This window comes from Passer montanus, unplaced genomic scaffold (genome assembly GCF_014805655.1).
Source record: "Passer montanus isolate IOZ18808 unplaced genomic scaffold, ASM1480565v1 scaffold16, whole genome shotgun sequence".
In the NCBI taxonomy this organism is placed as follows: Eukaryota; Metazoa; Chordata; class Aves; order Passeriformes; family Passeridae; genus Passer; species Passer montanus.
In genome coordinates, this window is record NW_024363160.1 from 9,656,651 (window position 1) to 9,671,528 (window position 14,878).

The following is a 14,878-nucleotide window of genomic DNA, read 5'->3' on the forward strand; positions in this document are numbered from 1 at the left end:
TTAGTTAACCCCTTTTCTTCATACATCACTGCTTAATCAATAATGGTCTTCAGAAGTAATAAGCAATGTAACTTTACCTATATTCTGAACCTAAATATGCCCAAACCACAGACTGCCCAAAATCAATCTCATTAACTTTGGCCTTGCATTTATATAGAGAGTTGTTAGTATGTTGGATATAAAATACATGCATAGTACATGACAGCTCCCTTATGTTTAGGCTTAAATATTTGCACACAACACAATCACCACTTTATCACAACATAAATTTGGAATAACACAAGAAGTCTTGTCTGTGATCTTAAACATAAAACTTTAATTACTTAGCACATGAAATGAATTATGATTAAAATCATGCAGATATTCACACTGCAAAACAAAATACTTCAAATACAACTGCATGTTTAAGATCTACTCAGTCAAATATCTACTTTGAGGTAAAAATGTAAGAATATACGAAGCAATTATAACCTTAACATAAATAAACAAGTATTGATATTTTCAGAACAAAATAAACATGGAAAACAGCAATTTTTAGCACATATTGGTACAAGAGATACAGCCCACCTATTCTCCTTCAGAGTGTGATCCACTCATCTAAGTCCAAAAATACTAAAAAACTGCATACTACTAAAGCACAGCAGCGAGTATCCCCCAACATAAGACTCCTACCTGCTTACTGCAGTGTTGGGGCAAGTTTTTTAAAAAATATGTCATTTCAAAGATGAAGGGGTTTAATTATACAGCTTCCAAACAAGCACAGTGAAAGCTGCACAACCAAATCCCCAGTGAATACAACAAAATACCTTTGGCCAAAATTCCAAATATAAACAACTGAAATTCAGGTCAAAAATATGTGACCAATTAACACATTTATGCTGTCACTTGCATGCACAAAATTAGTTCAGTTCTGTGTTTGTGCACCTCAGTGTATTTTTGTTTGGGGTTAAGTAACTGTTTGTGTAAGAAATCACGCTGTTGCACAGGGTCCAACTGCATACTCAGATTCATAATGACCAGAGGCCTCCTGTAAATCACATCAGTTCCCCAGATGACAGTGGTCTCTCACATTTCTCTAACTTTCAAGAAGAAAAAAATTCATATTTGTTTTCATCACAAGTAGTACAACTAGAATACAAATAAGAACATTCTATTATAGTGTGCAACAGCTGAGGTTTGCATCTCCTGAACTGATTCACTCATACGAGCAACAATACAAGGAAAATGACATAAAAACTAGAATATAAATATTATACTACACCATGAAACACTACAAATAGAACGTACAAAAATTATATTAGGGCATTAATTATCTGTAAACCTATTAAAAGAACATCTCAATATTAATACAGTTTTCAAGGTAAACATAACCTACAGTCTAAGTTTTCAAATGGCTGTTTGTCAATGCAGCATAGAACATTTCCATAGTGCAAATCTTACCAACTCTATGAAAGACACTGTCCCCTTCAGAAAAATGCTCCTCTCCCCACCCCCCTCAAAACAATGAGTCACAAAGTCCTATCTCATTTCACATTTAGTATAAGTTGTGGTTTGAAACATATTAACACACAGAACATTCATTTTAACACTGAAAATAACCTGAATAATATTGAGAAATTAAAATAAAAAAGTTAGATATGTTATAGCTGGAAGACATGAAATCCAAAAATATGATCCCTGGAAAAGAGGAAATAAAAAGACACTGATATCTTCTTTCTTTCATCTGTTGGAAACATATTGTATGACAGTACAGCAGGGTCCCTATGTTGTACAACAATCACAAGATCACTTTAATTGCTGAAGAATCACAGTGTTAAGTATATCTGCTTCTTGTAGTGTCAGGCTTTCATCTGTTAACTCTTTATTTGGAAAGGTAGTCACAAGAACAAAATCCGTTGTTGCAAAAGCTGGACGGGACTGGATAATGAAATCTCGAATATGCTTAATCCTGTGGAAAGGACATGGACATGAAAACTCTGTATGATTCACATTTGACATCTGACATACATTTCTGATCATTAACATGATCAGAGAACACAAAACCATTAAGCAGACTAAAGCACTAGGTAAGTTCTAGATTTCATATTTCTCTTTGATCCAGATTACTAATGATTGTAGCTTACAATTTGGTTCTTGCATAAAAAAAATCCCCAGAAAAATTATAGTGAATGTTGCTTGTTTTCTCAAATAACAAACAAAATTTTTAACATGTAAGTATATTGCAAACTGATACCTAAACAGAGGAAGTAATCTCAATATCACTGTCAGAAGTTTCATTGTTAATTAGTACATTCCAAAAAGATTAAATTATTAATGGAATAAAATCTTAAAATATATAGTCGTAGGGAAGAGGAAGCAGACAGGAATTATTAATGCACTTCAGTAGCAAGAGCTTTCCCCTATTTTCACTTGGCAGTGAACTTCTTAACAACAGTTAATAAAACACTCACATAAACAATATAACAAGGATAATTTAATTTTTAAGACATAGACAAAAAATAGTATTTTAGAGATAAAATCCTGAAATTTGAGATTTTTTTTTATTAAGACATTAAGCTGAGAATAAATCTGTGAAGATCTTTTGCAATTAATAAGCTGGCAAATTTACTGTAGCCAATTAAGCAGTGATTTCTGCTTTCTATCAATCTTCAAGGCCTTTGACATAAGTAATGCACTTTACCTATATATGATCAAAATCAGTTGCTAAAGATAATCATAAAGATTCACAGTCAAGAAAAAGTTAATAATAATTATAAAACAATCTCCTGTCAACACAATCTAGGTTGTTACAGATGTTACTGGCAATTTTTCCGCTTCTACTCCTCCATGCAAACAGAAGAACAAATAACTCAGCTACAGAGGCTCCCAACAAGCCCCATGGTTTGTATCAGTCACTTCTCAGCAGATGCTGAGAAGAAAGGATCTGGGCCTGCACTCTCAGCATACATTATCAGGTCTAAACTATCCAAAAATACTGCTGTATCTTCCTCCATACTGGTATCTCAGCTAGAATGTCCGCACTGTGGTCCATGTAAACTGTCAAGTAAAGAAAGCTACACTTTGTCCTTATTCTGAGCCAGAAGGAAAAAAGGAAACAGATGAGCTCTCCATGTAACAATATTAACATGGAATTGGGTCCATGTACACCACTTCCAAGTCCAGATTCAAGCTGCAGCCATGTTCTAACACAATAGTGCAGATTTCAAATTAAGGCTGGCTTTAACAGTGCTAAAGCATGGGTGGAACTGCTGCCCAAATCTCTGTCCTCTGGCCAAAAATCTCTCAGCAGTGGAGAGCAGAGCTTTGCAGAACCTTGCACTAAGATAACCTCATGGGGTTGGCCAACACTGTTTGTGGCACTGCCCCAACATCAATAAAACCGGTGCCAAGCTCTAATAAGCAAAGCTACCAACAAATCTAAAACCTCCAACAAGTTCACACAAGGCCAATTCTTAGAAGATGACCATCCAAAACAGAAGTTAGCTCTCAGTATTATGTCCAACTCACATGCTGAAATTTCAAATGAGCATGAAATGTCTATACACCCTTCTGCATATGGGCTGCAGTCTACACTTACAGCCTGTGTCATGTTCTGTCACAACCTTAAGTATAACAAGGCAGAAAGCTGAAATTCTTGATTATGGGCCAGAGGATTTCTCTGCCCATAGTGTAGACTATATTCCAATTGAGACTATACTCCACACTTCACAATAAAGTGTTTTCACAGTGTTTCTAAAGTCATCCACCTGGTCCTCCCAAGGAGGACCCAGAGATGGGATGACTACATGGTGGGGCTATACAGATTTCAGTTGTCCTGGGAACAATTAAGGCTTGTCCTATGTCCTTAAAAAACCAAAGAACATCATTGGTTATAAAAGTTTGAACAGCAATTGCAGTTATCAAATATATTGTGTTTCCAAGTACAGAATTTCTGATAGTCAGTTTATCATATATCCATGTAATGAAATGACACAGAACAATACATTTCAGCAAGGCTGGTATTTCCCCCTTTTTGATGTCTTGCTGAGACTCATTTAACAACAAAACACAAACTTATTGAAATAGTTATTGTTACCTGCATTGATGCAGAATAAATTTACCTGTGTGTTTGGTTAAATCTTTGTATTAACCGGCTTCCATCTGCTAATCTAATTTGAATTTTAGTTGCTGGCATGGAATCATCAATCAGGACAGGTGCATTAAGAATGGATTTCTCCTCCTCCTCTGGGGAAGAAGGTGTGCTGACTATTTCAGGTGTAAGGCTATAGGATTGAAAAAAAAAACCAAACCAGATGTTACTAATGGTACCATGACAAAATAGTCTGAAATTTTCAGTCATAGAAATGAAACAGCATATGAATACAGAGCACAGAACAGATTAGCTTTCTTCACCTTCCAAGCTTTTGTCCTTCGCCACTGAAAGCTTTGAATCGCAGTCTGGGCTTCACATATTCCTGTTCTTGGTGATCTTCCATATCCAAATTTACCTGGCCACCATGAACAAGTCGCTGCAGTTCCAAAGGAATTTCCCTGAATTACAAAAATAGTACATTACAATATTTACACTTTCAATTACATTCTGAACTGCAAAAAAAAAATCATCCAAAAACTACACACACAGTAGGAGTCAAAATTAATATTATGTACACTTTGAAAGTCATATTCAATTGTTTTATGAATTGATTTCATCCTAAAAGAAAAAAAAATCAGTAAACTAACAGTCAAAACCTAGAATATACTGACAGGCGAATCACAGAATGAGCTAGGAAAATATTGTGAATATAAAAGCTGTTGTAACAAGTACCATTCAGAGTTAAACCACCAAAAGAACCAAAGTATTGCAAATTTTTAAGTGTCCCATGCATCTGGTGACAAATACAGACTATATTTTATGGGTTCAGGCAAAGAAGAAGTCTGGAGCTTTTGATAAGTGTGTGGAGAAAGGATTTTTCTTCACTTCACTGACATACCTCCCCTCAAAAAAGTTGTAATTTAAACTTACCCTCTTTTAACTGACTCAAGAAATTGAGCATTTGTTGGATCTGAATAGGATCTCAACTCGCCATCATCTAAACTGAATCCATTCCTCCACAGTTTCAGCAAAATTTGAACCTATGAAGTAAAACAAGTTTAAAAAAAGTGAAGGAAGACAAATAAGGCAGCACAATTTTGCACAGACTAGTTATAGAAATTTTGATCTACACTAAACAGATTTTGTACAAGACCACAAAACAAGAAGGCAAATGACAAAATAAAAATAATACCTTGCACTGTAACTGTGATTGTTAGATTATTTTTGAAAAAGCCCAATAGTTATAGACTACTTTCTTCTTCTAGACCACTTTCCTACCTCAGGAAAAAGAATCTCTTAATCTGCTATCCATGACATAAAGTATGATGCAGTGAGGGTGTTGTGATCTTCACAATGTTCCAATTATTTCCAAAAGCAGTAAACATTTTTGTTAAGAAATTAAGAAATAAACCCATAAAATTACAAATTACGGCTGATACATCAGTTACAGAAAAATCTACACTTTCCTCAAATTACTTCATGCTGAGCTCCAACAAAGCTGAAAGTAGCTCCATTCAGCTCAAAAGCTAAGAATCCTGGAAACCAGCCTCCTTTGCTCCCTTCTTATTTTGCTACATCCTACATAAAAGGTCCAGCCAGGGCCTTCCAGCTTCAAAACCTGCATCCTCTCTTCCTTCTAAGTGCTTTGCCATCCAGCAAAACTAGGCTTTCCCAGCCAGTATAACTGGCCTTCCCTTAGAAAACTATTTATTGTTTTAGATTATAGAAAGCCCACTCCAAAAAGATTCTGGCTGGGTACAGCTGGCTGTTACTCGGAGTAGAAGATTTGCTGGAGACTAGAAGGCTCCTCGTGTGGCACAACAGCACCCCCTAGCCAGGACCACATCCTTTGGCCTTAGTAATTGTTTCTAGACAAACTGAAAATTTGCTTTAGCCGTCCACAAAAACAGCAAAGTGCAGAGAACTTCTCTTCTCCTCACCGTCTCCTTCACATCCGGCTTTTTAAATGATAGGAAAGAAAGGCCTCAAGCCTGCTGCTTCACCTTCCCTAGGACACATCCATGCCCTCCAGTTTGAGATGGGCTGCTTTGCAAGCCACAAGAAGAATCAATTTCTAAAAGCATTAAAATGTTAGCACAGCTAAGAGAATCCAGGACAACACGTAGTGGAAAGTAGCTGACAGGGAGGTGTGCTAAGAATGTCAAAGTAATTAACATCTGACAGTTCCATCATGGAGGCCTTAGGGGAATCCAATAAACATCTCTTCGGAAACTTCAACAATTTCTACTGAACACATAGCTAATATTTAGATATTATTTTCTCCTCATAAATATAGTTTTGGTAATACTGGCATTTCAAGCTGTAAACATGATTAAGCAGGCCTCCGTTGGAGGTTCTGCTATGAATTTTACTTACATCCTGACTTTCTCCATATATGTATTCAGAGTGCTTTTGTGATGAGTCACCCAATCTGTATCCACCACCAGAAAATGACTGAAAAAATAGAAATAAAAGCTTATAAAATAATTATCTAAAACAGTTTATTAAAATTCTTACCTAGGCACACACACAAAAAAAGAAAAAAATAAAAAAGCCATCTACAAGCTTGCTTCCATGATAAAATGCAAGTACTGTTCTATCATGTATTTTCTATGTGGAAAATTATATCTAGCAGCCACAGTCAAACTAAAAAAAGCTTTGTGACATGTTTCAGCTTCTGTTCTGTATACTTTTTCAAACATAAGAATGATAGAATACTTCAGGTTGGAAGAGACCTTTAAAGGTAACAAACTCAAATGTTTCCAGGAATGGGGCATGCATTACCTCCCTGAGCAACCTGTTCCAGTGTCTTACCAGACTTACTGTAAAAAAAAGAGTCTCTCTTATACCTAGTGTGAATCTACCCTCTTTTAGTTTAAAACCTTTATCCCTTGTTCTACCAAAACAGGGCCTGCTAAAAAGTCTATCCCCATCTTTCTTATAGGCTCCTTTTAAGTACTAGAAGGCTGCAATAAGGTCTTCTCCAGGCTGAACAATCCCAACTCTCTCAGCCTTTCCCCAAAGGAGAGATGCTCCATTCCTCCAATTATTTTTGCAGCTTTCCCCTGGATTCGCTCTAAGAGGTTCATGTCCTTCTTGTGATGTGGATCCCAGAGCTGGATCAATCACTCCAGGTGTGCTCTCACCAGAGTAGAGTAGAAGAGCAGCATCCCCTTCCTCACCCTGGTGCCCATGCTTCTTGTGATGCAGCCCAGGACACGTTTGGCTTTCTGGGCTGTAAGTGCACATTGCTGGGTCATGTCCAGCTTTTCATCCACCACTATCCCCATGTCCTGCCCCAGAATTGCTCTCAATCTTTTCATCCTCCAGCCTGATGCTGGGGGTTGCCATGATGCAGAATCCTGCATCTAGCATTGCTGACTTCATGAGGTTCCCATGAGCCCATTTCTTAAGCTTGTCCAGATCCCTCTGGCATCCAAGGCCTCAGGCACTTCATCTGCAACACTCAGCCTGGTATCACCTGCAGACTTGCTGAGGGTGCGCTTGACCCCACTGTCTGTGCTACTGATAAAGACAGAGAACAGCACTGGTCCCTCTACAGACATCTTGTCACCAACCTGCATCTGGACACTGAACTGATGACCACAACTCTGTAGGAGCAATTCTATAAGTAAGATTTGGGATGCAAATTTAGTCTGGTTTCTTATTTATTCAATTGTAATTAAAAACAAAGCATATAATTCCAGTTCCTGATGATTTCTAATTATTCCCTCTGAAATGATGAGGTTCTTTCTCTTTATTTTCTAGAGCAAGCTGTTTGAAAACAGACAATATAAAACTGTTTTGAGCAAATCTGCTATTTGTAAATCACAGAAAGAGGCACTTGCTCTCCTGTGATTTGGTGAATTTCAGAGACATGAATGTAAAGAGAGATCAACACATTTCTTAACTTTTACCTTGGCTTTACTGAAATCACCAGATGCTCTTGAGGCTTCATCTAATGGTACAGCCCCATGTTCTTTTGCTTCCTTGAAGAGTTCAGCAACAATTTTACTTGGATTATTAGAAGCCCCAGAAATCTGTAATCCTCTATATTCTGAGTCACCTGAATAAAATCTTTAGAATAGTAATGCAAATAAGCAACAGTGCTTTAAATAACAAGCACAATTTTTCTCTTCCCATCTAAAGAAAAAAAATTAACAAAGAGGTAAATTTGGCACAAAACCTTTTCATTCTGATAAATGTTTCCCTTGGTTCCACCCTTCTCAGTAATCCCAGTAGCATTATATTAAAGACACTTGACTAACAAATTACCAAGCTGCCTTCTGGAACAGATGCCAATGATCAGATGGCAAGCCATAAGTTTTAAGTGAACACAGTCCTGATGGAGCTGGGCATCTTATATGACTGTCACCCACTCCCAGAAAGACTGATTTCCTCAGGGGTGTCCTGTGCATGGGACTGTGCCTGGATTGGATAGAATATAAAGTCACATCTAACACCACCTTAGCAGAACAAATATAAAACTGTTCAGGCTTTCCAAGTACAGTTTGCCACAATTTGATTTTTTAAGTCAAAGATCTAGCATACTTCCATTCCCAACATTATCAGAAATGGAAATTTTTTAATCAATATAATTAACTTTCAAGGCATTTTAAAACCTGCAGAAGCTGTTGTGAAAGCTAATTTGTGGAGTTTTTTTCCTTCACAGCACCATTACTAGCACTTGAAGACAAAATGCTAAACTACAAATAATCCTGTTCAAAACTGTATCTGTTTGATGATGAAGATCAAGATATTCCTTCGAGAATTATCTTGAGAAAGGCACTACAATCTCTAAATATCATTGGAATAGATGCTGTAAAAAATCTGTAAAAAAATCAAAATCTGGCAAACCTGATTGTTTTGCCTTTGATTACAGGAAGCATTAATAACTAATAACTGCTTTGCACTTCCCTCAGCTTTTACATTTAACCATTTGGGGTAAGGCAAATCAATTAATCCATGTGAAACTGTCTCTCAGACCAATGCCTTCACAATGTGTTGATTCCATTATATTTTACAATTACCAGAAGAGAGTATTTGGTATGAGAGTACTTTACAATAATACTGGTTTTTAATGCCACATAACTGTCAACCCAAGTAACATGTCTCTCTTGTACATAAATCAGTATTTATTACCCCTTATAAACTACCATTTATAAGGAAAATTTTTAATTATTATATTTAAAAGAATTATAGTGGTAAGGATATGAAACAGGAATTCTTATCAGAATTTGTATTCAAGAAAGAAAGTACTCAAATATTTGAGCATTAGATATACAGAACAATTCAGGATATTCAAGAAAGACAAAAAAGTTTTTGAGTACAAGTGTAAGTTAAAACTTTAATGACCATACAGGTTAAGGCATCTACAGGTCCTACATCACTGCAGCCAGATTCTGATAAATATAATTTTATAACAATACTGTTCAGCAAACACTGTAATGTGTTTTGCAGGACAGACCTAGCTCACTTGCATTTTGTAAGAACACGAGGGAGCAAAGTGTGAGTGTGTCACAAATCCCAATTACTTTCACAATTGCTAAATTATTTTTTTGTTTTGTTTTAAAAATACCTTTGGTTTTCTTTGTCATCACTCATGCTTCTCTCTGGTTTTCTCAACCTTTTAAGAGAATCCAGTTTAAGACTGCCAAGAGAATAAAAGAAAACATTTGAAGATGACTGGCACATAAACTTCATATCTAACTTCTGAAACTACTTCTTTTTCAAAAACTAAAAATATCAAGTCGTGTTTTCTGGTTTTGGGGGTTTTGTTTGGTTGCTTGGTTTTTTGGGTTTGTTTTGCCAAAGTACACAGCCATGAATGCTTCTCAGTGAACAAGGAGGAAAGAGCACACATATGGCAGAGTCATTTTGCATTAACAGTTGGACTGGATGGTCACTATAGGTCTATTCCAACTGAATTATTTTTTTCCAGCATAGAAGAGCAGCTCTATTTCCATGCAATTAATGCACTGTTCTCATCTGAGAACAAACTGAAGTCTAGTAATTCATCTCTTCCTTCTCACACAGATTCCAACATGAATGCCAGCAAGTAACAAGTATTTGCCAACGATCACACTGAAGTATTTGAGATATGGTACTGCAGCACCTCCTGTGCTTGGGAGTGGGAAGTTTTAACTTCATGAGATGTATTGGCAAATGAAGCTGTTTGCTTTATTTGTTTGTAAGCTTAGTTCTGGTTAGTCAGCTTAAGTGGGTTCACCAAAAAAAACCAAAAAAAACCTCAAAACCCTCTATACTTCCAAGTGCCACATACTCTGCTAAAGTCTCTCTTTCCTGAAGAGATTTCTGCATTTGCAGTGAACTTGAAGCATTACTGGTGACTAAGATCTTTTCTGTTGCTTGACCTTTAACACTGAGATCCACTGGCAGCAGTGATTCAAAAACAAGCCGCATACAAGGCTTGTTATGGTATCACTGTTAGTAGTTTTATAAATATTTCTCTTCTTTAAATTATTTTTTAAAATTAATTAAACACTAGCAAGATACTTTTATAAAAAACATCCAGGACTATGCTGAATCTTCAAATGTTATGTGAACTGCAAACACTGCAGTTTAGTAGTGTTTTAGGAAAAGCTGGACTGAAATATAAATATGCATCTTTCCTTCCACCTGCCCAAACCAGACAAATTCATTAAGAAGCCCTTCTTATTTCTGTAATCTATTGGTAGCAATCTACCAATAATTTTTAGAATCAATGTTTGTCTCATCAGGCACTGCCATAAATACAACTGAAAGCAGTTTCACACAAGCTGCCAGTTTACTGAATTTTGAAGAAACAAGGAACTGCAGTGATTTTCTGATACAGCAAATTTCCAAATTATGTCTGTGTAAAAAAAGAGCAACACAGCATTTTGCTTATAGCATCTCATGTGAAATGGGTTTAAAGTGTTTTGGAATACCTGGAATACCAATTGGTAGAAATGCTCCTAAACAAATTTTAAAAGCACTCTGAGAAGAGAGACAATGCCTTATTGCAGGAATTCACAATTTTTGTTTATGAATTGCTGTAGATTGCATTTAATACAAGGAGGGATCAAGCAGGAATGACAAAGTTTTGTGAGCTAATAAGACACCTATCCATGCATTTCTGAAAAAAACCCCACATATTACCTCTGTGATGCCTTTGGGTTACTGATCTTTGTAGTTGTTGTCTTGTCAGAACACAATGACTGTCTTTTAGCTTCATCTTCATATAACTCTGCCAAGGCCAGCTGTAGGAAACAAAACTCTTCTTTGTAAGTCTATAACTCAAGAACTACATATAGAATAGAAATAAGACAAACATTAATGTGAAATATCCATCTGTCCAGAAGAGCAGAAATATCAACATGAGGAACCCCAACTAAAATTCAACTTCTCTTGTGCTTTATTAAAAAAAAAAAAAAACAAACCAAACAAACTACACAATGCTTAAATGCCATTATGACTTGGAACTTGCACTTTGCTATTCTTTAGTTTCTACTGCTTCAACAGCTACATAAAATCTGTATTAGATTCAGTCTCAAGAGTAAATACACAAAGAGATATTAAGCATCAGTTCATTATTGGTAACAAATTGAAATAAAGCAGCAACCTGACCCTCTGACAGAAGCAAACAACAAATTTTACAAACATTTTACATAGAAATGTAAGAAACAAAATTCACATAAGCTTGTACTGGGATGAAGAACAAATTCAGCCTTGCTGGCTTGAATTCAAGGCATCACTCCACAAAAACTTACACAAACCCCAATAACTTTTTCTCAAGGATTCCCAAAATATTGCCATATCACTGGCAAGCTCATTCTTAGAAATGTATGTAAGGGACCTGCAATGTCATTTCAGCAATCTTCCTTTTGTCCTGAATAAGAGTCTACTTTGCCAAATCATCCTTATTTTTGTCCCCAAACCACTTTGCTCACACTATGTGACTGGCATTAATATTTTATCATATACACCAGAAAAGGTACTAGGGCTACAATTTCATTATGTTTTTATGTAGAGGGGATACTCATTAAAATAAAATGAAACATCATCTGTCCTTGAAAACACATTGCTACAAACACAGGGTATTAATCCCATATTATTTTTTGCTGTTTTTATAATATTATGAGGTATTTTCTGCAGGGGAAAAATAAATATGAGGAATTATATCCATTAAAAAATTAAATTGAGAAAAGAGAGCCGAAAAAAAAAATCTGCTGAAGGCCCCTATTCCATCTGAGGATAGAAGAAAATTCCTTTCAGATACATAAAGCTGATGGGTAAGTCACAGACAACACACCCTGTACCATCCCTAATGCAAGGATTGAGGGATGCTGAGAGAACATGGAAGGGCATGGCCAGGCTTCTGTGCTTTCCTCCTATCTCATCTCACATTGTGGCACCACAAATCAGGCACAGACCAGGAGGGTACTTCCTTGGGGTTTAACACTTTATCTATAAGGATCCAGCCAAAATGCCAGCCTGCTTCAGCTGACTGAGACCTACCAACCAAAAGTATTAACACAGACTTTGTTACTGTTACACAATGTAGCAACAAAAAAGCAATCCCGGAGATTAACACAACGGTAACACTGGAGAAGGCTCCAGAGAGATCCCACTGGGGCCTTTTGTACTTACAGGGGGTTCAGAAAAAAAGAGGGACAGCAACATTTTACATGGGCAGACAGTGATAGGACAAGGCAGAATGGTTTTAAACTACAAGAGGAGATTTTTAGATTAGGTTTTAGGAAGAAATTCTTTACTCAGAGGGTAGTGAGGCATAAGAAAAGCTTTCCCAGAGAAGCTGTGGATGCCCTATCCCTGGGAGTGTTCCAGGCCAGGCTGGATGGGGCTCTGAGCAAGCTGGTCTAGTGAAAGGTGTCCCTGCCCAAGGCATTGGGGCTGGAACAAGATGATCTCCAACAACCTTCCCAAATCTAAGCATCCTATGACTGCAGCAAAATTAATCTTAAGAGGAACCTTAAAATTCCAAAGAGTAATCATAAAAAAAACCTATACCCATCTTTCTCTGTCAATTGTGTGCAACTAAAAAGCACAGGGACAGTTTCAGTTACTAAGTTTCATCTGTTTTCCAATCAATTTCTTGCTAAAGGATTCTGAACCTTCATAAACTGTCAAACCCCCACCCCCACAAAAAAAAAAAAAAGAAAAAAAAGAAAAAAAAAAGACTACTGCTAATACTGCTAAGAGGGTTTGTAAGTAAGCATTTAAGTACTGATGCTGAATTACATTCGTTATCACACTCTACTTTTCCCACTTACACCTGGGAAAAGATCTTGTCCTTAGTCTTACACCACATCTGCAGAGACTGACATTTTCATACGGGACAAGACATTCCTATAAAATAATCAGGAAAGGCAATGGCACTTCTGTAACTTCAAGGACAGTTAAAACCCAACTGGTGAAGTGTCGGGAGAGCCGTTCCCTGTAGAACCGAGCACACACCGTTCCCTAAAGGGCCTAGTGCTCTTCCAGAGGCGTCCTCCCCTTCCCAGCCCCAAAGGGGCGTGGGAGCTAAAGGCAGAAAAGCCGAGAGAGCTCAGAAGGCTGAGAGGGCAGATCGGGGCACACCACCCGCTCCCCTCAGGGCAGGGCCGGCCCGAGGGAAGGCCTGGGGCGGCCCCGAGGGGACGCGGCGCTCCGCCCGGACCGGCCCCACCCCGCCCCCGGGAGCGGGAGCGGCACCTCCGCCCTCTCACCTGCAAATCCCGGGCGCTGGGCGGGCGGGAGCCGGGCCCGGGGCCGCTGCAGGCCGGCCGCCCGACCGTCAGTGCTTCACAGCGCTTTACAGTGCCTATGCGCCTCAGCAGACAAAGCCGTTAGCATTAATTCGTGTCAAATTTCATAGCTTGTCTATCCGCAGTCAAAGCCCTGCTTGCCGGTTGTATGTCGTGTTTCTCATGCTACTTAGTCTGCAGGTGCAGTTCTTCCCTCCATTTGAGTCTGGGGTCCATTTTGGTCAATGAGTTGGTGGTTGTGGTCGCCCACTGCCAGAATTACCTATCACAGAACCAAACAGGCTGGAACAGACCTCTGAAATCATCTTGTCCAACCTGTGACCAAACACCACCATGTCAACTAGACCATGGCACTGTCACATCCAGCCCTCTGCCACCTCTGTGGGCTGCCCATTCCAATGTCTTATCCCCCTTTCTGTGAAAAAATTCTTCCTAATGTCCATCTTAAACCTCCCCCGCCTCAACCCCTTTCTGTGAAGAAATTCTTCCTAATGTCCAACTTAAACCTCCCCCACCTCAGTTTAAGACTATGTTGTCTCATCCTGTTGCTGGGGAGAAGTGGCCAACTCCCACCTGGCGACAACCTGCTTTCGGGGAGTTGTAGAGAGTTGTAAGGTCATCCCTGAGAGTTCTTTTCTTCAGTCTAAAGAACCTCAGCTCCCTCAGCTACTCCTCACAGGACTTGTGCTCCAGATGCTTCACCAGCTTTGTGGCCCTCCTCTGGATCCTTCTCTTCCCCCAGCTACTGCTCACTTCTGCTGACTTCACTCCTGATGGCTCTTGTCCAGACAGACCCTTCATCTTGGGAGTGTCCTCTCTTTTCCTTAAAACAGCTCGTTTTCCTTAAAATTTAGCGTGATGCCATATTTTATAGGGTGTCCCTGCAGTCGTTTGGGTTCAGCTGATTTGTCTGTGTGCCTCCCCAACTCCTTGTGTAGCTCCAGCGTGCTCAGTGGTGAGGCAGGGTGAGAAGCAGAAAAGGCCTTGGTGCTGTGTAAGCCCTGCTCAACAATAGTCAAAGCACCATTGTGTTACCAACACTGGTTTTCAGTCA

General features: G+C 38.4%; 1 protein-coding gene across 1 annotated transcript; it reads right to left on the reverse strand.

The window, feature by feature from the left end:
• Nucleotides 1–294: 294 nt before the first annotated feature.
• Nucleotides 295–14,444, reverse strand: UBXN2B (UBX domain protein 2B). Its single transcript, XM_039702776.1, has 10 exons — nt 14,398–14,444; nt 13,786–13,888; nt 11,213–11,313; nt 9,651–9,722; nt 7,990–8,149; nt 6,449–6,526; nt 5,003–5,112; nt 4,393–4,530; nt 4,101–4,262; nt 295–1,948 (listed from the first exon to the last, which is right to left on the reverse strand). The coding sequence occupies exons 1-10, from the start codon at nt 14,442–14,444 to the stop codon at nt 1,786–1,788; spliced, it is 1,134 nt and encodes a 377-aa protein (XP_039558710.1). The 3' UTR covers nt 295–1,785.
• Nucleotides 14,445–14,878: the final 434 nt, after the last annotated feature.